The sequence below is a fragment of the Gossypium hirsutum genome, chromosome D11, assembly GCF_007990345.1.
Source record: "Gossypium hirsutum isolate 1008001.06 chromosome D11, Gossypium_hirsutum_v2.1, whole genome shotgun sequence".
Taxonomy (NCBI): domain Eukaryota; kingdom Viridiplantae; phylum Streptophyta; class Magnoliopsida; order Malvales; family Malvaceae; genus Gossypium; species Gossypium hirsutum.
Genome location: NC_053447.1, coordinates 28,956,337 through 28,969,029, shown reverse-complemented (window position 1 = coordinate 28,969,029; position 12,693 = coordinate 28,956,337). Strand labels below are relative to the sequence as shown.

Here is a 12,693-nt window from a genome sequence, read left to right as displayed (position 1 = left end):
TATAAAACGACGTCGTTCTGGGCCTTAGCATCAGTGGCCAAAATGGCACCGTTTTGATGTTTGACCTGCGACCCGACCCAGTAACGCCAGAATCTGCGTGTTTTGTTGGGAGGGGCTATTTGCATGTTCAGCCCCTCCGCTTTTGCAACATAGTGTAATCGGGTTTTTTTATTCTTGATTTGGGCTATAAGATTTACTGCTTGTTCCATTTTAGTCCATTGAAACGCAGCACAGGAGGTCAATGGGATATTGTCCCGATTAATCTCCGCTTTACTTTGCGCATTTGAAATTGGTCCCTTTATTTATTTATTTTTATTTTTATTTTAATCTATCCTGCTAATTTAATTTAAGCTACAATTAAGCCCTTCCTATCTTAATTCTTTATTTATTTATTTAGTTATTTGTTTGCTTATTTACATCTTTATTTAACACTTTGTTATACACGTATGTACACATTTTTATAATATACATCCGCACATATTTTATATATTTATACATACATATGTGTTTTATATTCTATATCTTTAAAATATATATATACATCAATTCTTCTAATATATGTGTTTTACATTTTATTACTCCTATATATATATACATACATTTTTTTTTTGTATATACTATCCTAAAATATACGTATACTTATATATATATATTTTATAATACATATATGTACATATATTTTATAATTTATAAATACATATATATTTTTTATATTTTTGACAATTTTAATATATATATGCACACATATTCTTATAATTTTTATGGTTTTATTAATTTTATTTATTGCATTTTTGTTTCACTCGATGTTAATTTATTTATTTGCGTATATGTTCGTTATTATTTTAAAGGAATGTCTTAGTTATGCATTTATTTATTTGTTGAGATATAATCGATTTGTCTCTCCTATTATTTATCTCGTTTACTATGACCCGCCTATTACTTACGCTTACATTATCGCGTTCATCATTGTTTGCTACGCACAGTAACGTCATGCTCTACTATTCCGAGTTAGATTAATTTCAATGCATAAATTATGATTTTTTTTGAATAAGCAAAACCTCGTGTTTAGATTCGAGAAGGTCGTATCCTAACTTACTGGGTTTCGAATTTCACACCAAATCTAAATACACGAATCTTTTCAAGCTCAAGTTTTAAACGATCTCGGGAATTAAGAAAAGATCGTGTCCTAACTTACTGGGCACGAACCTTTTTTTAAACCCTAGATAGCTAAATATATTTTAAATAAGAAAATTTACGGCATGTATTCTCGTATCGGGAATTCGATACGTTGTGTCCTAACGCATTGGATGTGACATTGTTTTCTCAATATGAGGATTTTTTTTAAAAAATAATAAAGGCAATATTTTGCATTTGGAAATTCGAGAAAGTGTGCCCTAACATGCTGGGTCTCGATTTCTCGTTTGACCAAATAGCCAAATATCCTCTTAAAACTTCAAAGTATGGTTTTTTGAAATCATAAGGTGATCTTGGTTTCGATGGTTTAAAGTATCGTGTCCTAACGTGCTAGATGTGATTCCTTCGGAACAAGAGAATATTAAATTTCAATCCTTGTTATTCGAATTTTTTTAAGGATCGTATTTTTAAAAATTCTTTAAAGTTTTCAATCTTCGACACTAAAGACACTAAATAATCAACTAGGTACCAATTTTGGGCGTTACGAGGGTGCTAATTCTTCCTCGTACATAACCAACTGCCGAACCTATTTTTCTGAATTTCGTGGACCAAAATCGTTGTTTTAATAAAACAAGTCATTTATTAAAAACAACCACTTTTTGAGGTGACCCGATCACACCTCATTAAAAAAGATTGGTGGCGACTCCGTATTCATTTTCTTTTTCAAAAAACCAAGTCGACCCTGTTTTGTCAAAAAAAATGGTGTCAAGAGCTTGGCGACTCCACTGGGGAACATAAGAGAGTCAGGCCGTAAATTGATTAACTTTTTTCTTTTTGTTGAAAGTTGAAAATTTGATTTTTAATATATGATCCTCTCATTACATTTCATCTGTTTTTGAGTTTGAGTTTTCATCATGTCTGATATTTTAAATTTTTATATCTTCACACATTGCATTGCATGACCGTGGGTCACACCTTTTAAGTGGGAGTGAGAAGCTACTCTTTCGTGAGGTTTTCACCTCCGCATGGGATAGTGAATCACTTTCGGGATACATCCGTACCTATGTCTTCGTGAGATTTTCATCTCTGCATAGCTATAGGGAAATGTATTCCCCTGAACTGAACTCAGTCCATATGAGCCTATAATGGGTGAGGATCGAGCAATCTACTAGTTCAGGTACCCTTACTTTAGAACCGAACCGCATATAATAAACCTTAAGAGCCTACCCTAGGTATAACCACACCAAATACCTAGAGGTCACCTGAAAACTTGGTTTAAATTTACGATCATTTTGTTGTATTTCGTCCGTTTGTTACGATTATTACTTCGGTTTGTAATTTCTCTATTGGTTTGAATATTTTTGATATGTTTTTGCATATTGCATTACATAACCACTTGATTATTTCCTTTTAAGTCGGAGTGAGAAGCTATTTCCTTCGTAAGGTCTTCACCTCTGTGCAGGATAGCGGATCACTTTCGGGATACATACGTACCTATGTCTTCGTGAGATTTTCATCTCCGTGCAGCCATAGGGAAATGTATTCCCCTGATCTGAACTTGGTCTATATGAGCCTATAATGAGTGAGGATCGAGGAATCTTTCGGTTCGGGTACTCTTACTTTAGAGCTGAACTGCATATAGTTAGCATTAATTACCCACCTTAGGAATAATCACACCAAACCCTAGTGATCTCCCGAGTAGGTGCTTTTTTGTTTCTTTCTTGCTTGTTTTTGCTTTGTACTAACCTGCTTTCTTTCGTTTTGGTTATGATTGCATTGCATTTTCATCATAGAAAAGAGGTGTTGATTCAAATTTGAATTCTAAATAAAAAAGCTTGTCATGGAAAATGAATTTCTTGATAAAGTGGAATATAATGCAACTGCTCAAATATGGTCTGATCAAGCACAATGAGAGAAGTCTAAAAGTTTGTGAAGGAATACATGACTTTACTTTATTGCTCGAGAATTCAAGTTGACAAAGATTATTCGAGAGTCGCCAACATCTCAACCTTTTGAAAAGAAGCTAATGAGCATCACGAGGATGAGTGAGCAATGAGCTACGGCCCGGATCAAGCAAAAAGGAGCTAGTAGAGGATCTATTGGAAAATTTACGAGATTTATCTTAACATCCGGATGAAGAAAGGGATCTATGTCTTCGCTTGGAGTATAAGGGCAAAGTCGTATATATATCTGCTTTATATAAAGAGATTTGTTTTCTAGTAAAGTTGTTCTAATGTAATTGAATCAAGATCAACGTCTCTTTTTGCATTCATGCATCTGCATTACATTACATTACATGCATATTTTCCATTCATTAACATCACATTTCATTGCATACAATAAATTTTCTAAAATCCAAAAGTGCGTGAGTTCAGAACTCTAGTACAGAGCCCGATGAATGATAAAGAATTGGAATTCTTTGAAGATATCAATGGTTCGAAAGGTAAATATGTTTGTGCCTTTGAAGAAGGTACTAAAAAAATATTAGGAATTTGTTTCTACATCCCTAAAGGTGTTCTGAACAACGAGACTGTGGATGAGATTCTTGTAGTTTTTAGGACCATTTCAGAGTAATATTCAAAACACTCTTATTGCTCTAAGCCTAAGAGCAATAGAAATTTTTTTTGTGAAAAAGACACATATCCACTTTTTTATTTCAATGAAATACATCTTTGTGTCTTGTTTTGGTAAACATTCTTTTGTTCCTTCCATTTTATTCATACTCATACCACACAGATAATTACCCTTTGATTCATTGGTTCTTTCAGTCTTCTTTTGTTCCTAGAACAGGTCTCTAGATATCAATGATATGAGCGACACTGCTATTGACTCAGAACCTTCTTTTGAGTAAGATATGTATCCAAAGGAACCTCAAGACTTTGAAGATGATCGAGACTGTAGCTTATCTCCTGATTGTTAAGGATGGTAGAACAAGTCAAGAAACAGATCCTACCTTGCAAACAAAAAATCAGTGGAAATTATGAGCTTAGGGGAAGAGAAAGAGGTGAAGATCGGAGCCTGTATCACCGCAGAGATAAAGCAAGACGTCATTGAGTTACTCCAACAATTTAAGGATATTTTCGTATGATTAAGATATGCTTGAGTTATTAAGACGTGTGGACACTGTTAAGGCTAAGAACATATTATAAAATGTCTATAAGGGTGTTTGAGGAACACATGCATTGATTTTGCAATGGCCAAGTAAATCATGAGATATGGGTATTGCTGGTCCACCATGGAAGGAGATTGCATCAGTTATACCAAGAAATACATAAGTGCCAAATTTATGGAGACAAGATTCATATTGTAACTTTCCCATAGACTTTCTCTATGTGGGGCATGGATGTCATTGGATCGATCTATCCAAAAGCTTATAAGGGTCATCAATTCATCTATGTGGTCATCGATTACTCCACTAAGTGGGTAGAAGCCACCTCATATGCCATGTCACAAAGTTGGCAGTCAGCAAATTCTTGAAAAAGAGAAGTCATATGTCGGTATGGAATACCAAAAAAGGATCATATCTAACAATATACCAAATTTGAACAACAGCACGATATTAGAAGTTTGTAGTTTGTTCAAGATTAACACCATGTCGCCTCAAAATCAATAGTTCAGTAGAGGCAAAAAAAAACAAAAAAAAATAAAAAACATAAAAAAACCTCTACCGGGGCAACTCATTTCTCATTGGTATATGGAATAGAGGCAATTTTACCCATCGAAGTTGATATTCCTTCCCTTCGAGTCTTGTCAGAGCTGAAGTTGGATAAAGCAGAATGAATCCAAGCCCGATATGATCTTTTAAATTTGATTGAAGAGAAAAGGTTGAAAGCTATCTGTCATGGTCAAGTGTACCAAAAGCGGATGATGCGAGCTCACAAAAAATTGTTCGCCCCAAAGAATTCTATGAAGGAGACCTGTTATCAAAAAAGATCATTCCCATACAAAAGGACTTCTGAAAAAAAGTGGATGCCAAACTAGAAAGGACTTTATGTAGAAGGCCTTATTTGAAAAAGCGTCGATATTGACCAAGGTGGATGACAAAAACCTGTCTAATCTTGAGAATTCTGATTCAAGCAATAAATAATTCACTTGAAAAAAGAAACAAAAAGAAAAAGAAAAGAAAAGAAGAACGAAAAAAGAAAAAGGAGAGGCCAAGGTGAAAACCCGCAAAGGGCCCTTGAGATCAAAGGGGTTTTGAATTGAAAACCCAGGAATGGGCAGTTTAAATTTTGATCGAAAGTGGGGCATGCGGTAGTCTTGTCATCTCCGAATTAATAAGAAAGAGAGATGCTTCATCTTGGGGCATCAACAAAGTCTTCTAGGACATCTAAACACATATCAAATTCAAAATGGTCCTCAAGAAGTTTGAGGCAGAGAAGCTCATGCTACAATATCTGGGGCACCTATTTCCATTTTATCCATTTTATGTATTTTTGACAAAATACACCATCTTGATTAATTTATTTTCATTTTGTAATCTAGAAAAATTTGCTATCTTGATTGATTTATTCATTTCGAGCTTTGCTCTCGACAAAATTTCATCTTGTCCATTTTGATAATCTTTTTCAAGCATTTTTCATTAAAATAACGATTACTGGACTGATAATATTCAAGCAAAAAAAGTTTTGCATATTACTCCGAAAGCTTCTAAATAATACGAGGACCTGAAACAGGGCTATTGTTTAGAACTAACCAACCTAAGGGTTAGAGACATTTGAGAAAGAATGGTCTAAATTACGACTATTTCTTTGGATTTTTTGTTAAATTTACTAGCTGAACAAGAAGGCACAGTGACGCATCAGCGATAAAGTCTTGATGAACATTGAGCAAAGACAACCCAAACATTAAAAATGGATCATTCTTGAAAAATGACATTCTGCATTTATGCAAATATCATTCATACACATCTAGTTAGGAAATTTTGATTCATTCCAATCATAATATTCTAACCACTAGGCATAAGTAGGTCCATGAAATGGATTTTGCAGGCCATGTTCCCTAGAGAATAGATTAATGAAGTTACCCATACCCCTGAAGTCACAGTGGGATGGATTAAAGTCATCATATCCAGCCTGACCTCCCTGAATTTGCAGTAGAGTAGGCTGAAGATAGCAAATCTTGTCTCCCTGAACATCAGTGGAGTAGGTCGAAGATTGTAGATCTTGTCTTCCTATATTGGCAGCGAAGTAGATCGAAGATTGTAGATCTTGTCTTCCTGTATTTGCAACGAAGTAGGTCGAAGATTGTAGATCTTGTCTTCCGGTATTGGCAGCGAAGTAGGTCGAAGATAGTAAATTTTGCCTTCCTGTACTGGCAGTGAAGCAGATCGGAAGAACCAATCCTATCTCTCTAAAGTTGTAGTGGAGCAGATTAAAACCACAAATCTTATCTCTCTGAAGTTACAGTAGAGCAGATCGCATCAAGTATTATATCCCTAAGCAGTAGTGGAGCAAACAAAAGAAACCAATCCTATCTCCCTGAAGTTGCAGTGGAGCGGATTAAAACCACAAATCTTATCTCTCTTAAGTTGCAGTAGAGCAGATCGCATCAAGTCTTATCTCCCTAAGCAGTAGTGGAGCAGACAAAAGAAACCAATCCTATCTCCCTGAAGTTGCAGTGGAGCGGATTAAAACCACAAATCTTATCTCTTTGAAGTTGCAGTAGAGCAGATCGGATCAAGTCTTATCTCCCTAAGTAGTAGTGGAGCAAACAAAAGAAACCAATCCTATCTCCCTAAAGTTGCAGTGGAGCGGATTAAAACGATGAATCATATACCTCTGAAGTTGCGGTAGGTCGAATTAGATCTTATCATATCAAACCTTATCTCTATGAAGTTGCAGCGGAGCAGGTTGAAGATACAAGTCTTATCTCCCTGAAGTTGCAGTGGAGAAGACTAAAACCACGAATCTCATCCCCATGGAGTTGCAGCAGAGTAGATTTAAGTCATATCTCTCTAAAGATGCCGTGAAGTGGATCAAAGAAATGAGACACAGTGGACTAGAATGAAGCTACTTGAAAAGAGAAGCACCAGAACAAGTCAAGGATCAGCGAGACAATGCAAAATTGGTCCTTTTTGAAGTCTTTGCTCTATTCTCGTTACACGACAATGAGCAAAGAGGGGCAGTTGTAGGGCCCAATTTTGACCCGGGGCCCAATAAGACCCAACACCCAAAATCAAAATAAATTAATTAGTCCACAACCCAGGCCCAAAATTGAACAAACCCAACAGCCCAAATGCCCAAACCTAACAGCCCAAACTTTAAAATTTTTTCAGCCAAAACAAAAACCCTAGTTGCCTTGCTGCTGGCCACCGCTCCTGCCCCATGGTCAGCCACCTGCATCGCACGCCTCTGCCACTCCTCGCACGCCACCTCTGCCACCACCGTCAGCCTCTGACACCTGCAAAATAGCAAACTACACGCAACAGTACAAGGATCCAAAGCACAAAACGACAAAAAATAGAAGTTTAGGGATTTTTAAAATCGGTTATAAAAACCGAGCATGAGGGCTGTAATTTCTCTATCTTTTTTTTCTGGACACTCTTACAAACATTGGAAATAAAAATCAAAAGATTGTCTTCTGCGTTCTTGTCTGATTTATTTATTTATTTATTTTCATATTTTTTTCTTTTACAAATCTTTTTTAAATATTAATAAAAAGAAAAAAAAAAGGAAAAGGAAAGGGGAAAGGGTGTGGCTTCTTCTTATTCTTTAGGTCTTAGGGCCCAGAAGGCTTGGCCTTCAAGTATTTTTGGATCGGGTTGAAAATCCGATCTCCGCGTCGCTCTGACCACCACCTACGGTAGAGCCACGGCGGCGTAGACGGTGGCCCTATTGGCCGGATTTGAGGCTGTTAGAGAGAGAGTTTGAAAGCTCTCTGAATTTTTTTTAAAAAGTGGGTTTAAACTAATTTTTTGTTTTTAGAGTATTTATATTGGTTATAAAACGACGTCATTTTGGGCCTTAGCATCAGTGGCCAAAACGGTGCCGTTTTGATGTTTAACCCGCGGCCCGACCCAGTAACGCCAGGATCTGCGTGTTTTGTTGGGAAGGGCTATTTGCATGTTCAGCCCCTCCGCTTTTGCAACATAGTGTAATCGGATTTTTTTATTCTTGATTTGGGCCATAAGATTTACTGCTTGTTTCATTTTAGTCCATTGAAACGCAACACAGGAGTTCAATGGGATATTTTCCTGATTAATCCTCGCTTTACTTTGCGCATTTGAAATTGGTCCCTTTATTTATTTATTTTTATTTTAATCTATCCTGCTAATTTAATTTAAGCTACAATTAAGCCCTTCCTATCTTAATTCTTTATTTATTTATTTATTTAGTTATTTGTTTGCTTATTTACATCTTTATTTAAAACTTTGTTATACACGTATGTACACATTTTTATAATATACATACGCACATATTTTATGTTTTATATATTTATACATACATACATATGTGTTTTATATTCTATAACTTTAAAATATATATATACATGAATTCTTATAATATATGTGTTTTACATTTTATAACTCCTATATATATATACATACATATATTCTTTTTTGTATATATTATCTTAAAATATACATATACTTATATATATTTTATAATACATATATGTACATATATTTTATAATTTATATATACATATATATTTGTTATATTTTTGACAATTATATATATATGCACATATATTCTTATAATTTTTATGGTTTTATTAATTTTATTTATTGCATTTTTGTTTCACTTGATGTTAATTTATTTATTTGCGTATATGTTTGTTATTATTTTAAAGGAATGTCTTAGTTATGCATTTATTTATTTGTTGAGATATAATCGATTTGTCTCTCCTATTATTTATCTCGTTTACTATGACGTGCCTATTACTTATGCTTACATTATCTCGTTCATCATTGTTTGCTACGCACAGTAACGTCATGCTCTACTATTCCGAGTTAGATTAATTTCAATGCATAAATTATGATTTTTTTTGAATAAGCAAAACCTCGTGTTTAGATTCGAGAAGGTTGTATCCTAACTTACTGGGTTTCGAATTTCACAACAAATCTAAATATACAAATCTTTTCAAACTCAAGTTTTAAACGATCTCGGGAATTAAGAAAAGATCGTGTCCTAACTTATTGGGCACGAACCTTTTTTTAAACCCTAGATAGCTAAATATCTTTTAAATAAGCAAATTTACGGCATGTATTCTCGTATCGGGAATTCGATACGTTGTGTCCTAACGCATTGGATGTGACATTGTTTTCTCAATATGAGGATTTTTTCTAAATAATAATAAAGACAATATTTTGCATTTGGAAATTCGAGAAAGTGTGCCCTAATGTGCTGGGTCTCGATTTCTCGTTTGACCAAATAGCCAAATATCCTCTTAAAACTTCAAAGTATGGGTTCTTGAAACCATATGGTGATCTTGGTTTCGATGGTTTAAAATATCGTGTCCTAACGTGCTAGATGTGATTCCTTCGGAACAAGAGAATCTTAAATTTCAATCCTTGTTATTCGAGTTTTTTTTTAAGGATCGTATTTTTAAAAATTCTTCAAAATTTTTAATCTTCGACACTAAAGACACTAAATAATCAACTAGGTATCAATTTTGGGCGTTACGAGGGTGCTAATTCTTCCTCGTACGTAACCGACTCCCGAACCTATTTTTCTGAATTTCGTGGACCAAAATCGTTGTTTTAATAAAACCAAGTCATTTATTAAAAACAACCACTTTTTGAGGTGACCCGATCACACCTCATTAAAAAAAATTGGTGGCGACTCCCGTATTTATTTTCTTTTTCAAAAAACTAAGTGGACCCCGTTTTGTCAAAAAAAATGATCTAAACAACTAGAGTTAAGTCAAAATAAATATGAATAAAATCCATATATAATCTAATTAAAGTAGAACTCCGATCATGAAACTCAAAATCCCAAAACCGTAATATAACCAAAACTTCATTAGCTAATTAGCTCTCTTTAATTTGCTTATAACATCGATCCCTCTTTATTTCATAAGAAAAATGTATGCGTAACAAATTTCCCTTTTGTCTGATGGCAAGGTCTCTCTTAATATGCATAAGCATATGCTTATCACCGCTATAACTTCACAGCTCTTCCAAACAAACTACAAAAAGCAAAGAATTTAAAGAAGAATCAAAGAAGAAAAGAAAAAAGTTGAAAAGGTGATCACTGCTCTTGGGAGACTGGGCAAAATTTAATATTAATTAAGTGGGGCAAGCTTATTATTTAATAACTGCAGTTATGGCTATTATTGGCGTACATTGTAATGATCATCGACAGATGGAGAGTTCCTCAACATCATTAATTATTCTAGCGTTACATATAACTTCTACAAACAAAAGAATGTAGTTTTAATCTTACTTATTTATTCCTTCTCAAAAAAAAAAATCTTACTTATTTATGGAACAGTGCTTAGGTCCAAGCTGGACAAGGTTCCGGGACTGAAAATAGAGAAATTACACCAGTTATAAGAAGACGGTGACAAGTTCAAACCAAATGATGAATTCGATGCATTATCAGAAATTTGCTGGTTTTGGGATATAGTATGACCGAATCCCGAAGCGAGATCCAATGGTGCAGAAACTTGTTCCTCCGACACTGACGATGCTGCGATTTTAAGAGGAGAAGGTGCCATTCTTTGAAGACGCTGAGCCGACGACGACGACGGCGTTTGATGGGATTGAGACATGAACTGGGGTGCACCGGTGAGCTTTTGAACCAAGTCCCGGAAGTTTACGGGGTCGACCCGGTAAACTTTAGGTGGTGTCGGTGGCAAGGGTGCAATCGGCTTTTTCCAGGGCTTTGCCAATGGCTTACGTACCGAATGAAGCGATCCATGAAAAGGGTGTTGTCCCTGTGATATCAGCTTGAACCCTCCTGTTCCTTGTAAAGAATAAGAAGAAGAAGAAGAAGATGATGAATAAGTAGCTTCCATAGCGAAAATCTAGTAAATCTGGACCTGGAAATTTAGAATGAGGACACCGATTTATATAGGGAAAAAAGGAGAAGAAAATGGGAGGAATAAATTAAAAAGGGAAGAAAAAGGAAAAAGAAAAGGAGGGTGTGCTGGATAATGGAATACGCTGTGGGGCTTATAAGCAAAAATTCAAACGTGATTCCGTCAGCAGCCGTATAATATTGCTAACAGATTACTTAGGAAATTGGGCGAAGCACCTGAATTTTGACCCAATTTCATTTCATAATACATATTTTAAGTATAGAAGATTATATTATTTGTATATTAATCTCTTCTAATGTTCTCAATTATACAAAAGACAATATCATCTTGGGCCTGGCATGAAGAAACCAAAAAAAAATTAAGCACGCTTTTCATGATAAAAGATGGTTTAAAAAGGTTATCTCTATATTATTAAGCCCTAAGTTTTGGCTTTCCTTAAATAAATTTAATTCCTTTCCTTATGTGATATAAGCCTCTATTTCATCTAAATTTTTGTTTATATTACATGTGAACCATTATGCCACAAAATTGATTGAATGAATATTTTTTCCCTACAAAATCAGATTCTTTCAATAATTTAATCTCAGAAAACAAATCATTTATATTTAATCATGTGTCTAACGTGTTACTTCTTCTTCCACTTTAAACTTTATTTAAACATGGTAGATACATAAATTATTTTTTTATAAAATAAATTAAAATAGTTTAAGTAATTTTTTAATATATTTTAGCCTAATAAAAATGAGCGGTGAGTTGTGGGAGTGAGCAAATTGACCCAAAACTGGCGTAAAGGTAGTCGAGTGGGTTGACTTTTGTATCTGCAAGGAAATTAATTTTAGTGTGATTAGTTTTTAATTTATTGTAGGGGTGAGTAGAGTATGTGTGTGAAACTAATTGTAGGTGAGATGAGAATAAAAAATTATTATTAATAAATTAAAATTTTTGTATTTGTAAAATAAATAGTTAATAATATATATTTTTAAATAATATATAAATTTACAAAAATTGATAATATTTATTAAATACTATAAAAATCCGAATTATATATATATTTCATTTAAAATAATAACTTTAGTGTCACTAAAATATAAGGGTAAAAACATACTCAACTGGGGACAAAAAGAATACATTTTTTAATAGAAATATATAACATATACTTCTTAATCCCATTTAATTGTTAATATGATGATATTTTAATGAGTTTTGTGCATTATTAGATTATGATAGTTGGGTTGGAAAAAATATATAATTGTTATGAATATCTTATTAAGCGGATTTTTATTAATATTAAGATAAGTTTTGATGTACTTTAAATTTTAATAATAATTAGAAATAGATCTCTACTTCATTTATATTTTTTATGCCTATAAATAGAGACTTTAGAGAAATTTTGTATATGATTTCGATTGATTAATAAAATACATTCTCTTTGCTCTCCCATTCTCTTTGTTCTTTACTTTGTCTCTTTATTTTATAACACGTTATCAACATAATTCTCTTTTATTTTATAATACAGTCACTCCAAATCTGTTACTCAAGTTGTTGTCGATTGCCTTCTAGAGCTATTGCAAT

At 33.8% G+C, this 12,693-nt stretch overlaps 1 protein-coding gene across 1 annotated transcript; it reads right to left on the bottom strand.

Moving 5' to 3' along the window:
- Positions 1 to 10,355: 10,355 nt before the first annotated feature.
- On the bottom strand, positions 10,356 to 11,219 carry LOC107913310 (VQ motif-containing protein 29). The gene has a single exon (XM_016841854.2). The coding sequence runs from the start codon at positions 11,095 to 11,097 to the stop codon at positions 10,561 to 10,563; it is 537 nt and encodes a 178-aa protein (XP_016697343.1). The 5' UTR covers positions 11,098 to 11,219; the 3' UTR covers positions 10,356 to 10,560.
- Positions 11,220 to 12,693: the final 1,474 nt, after the last annotated feature.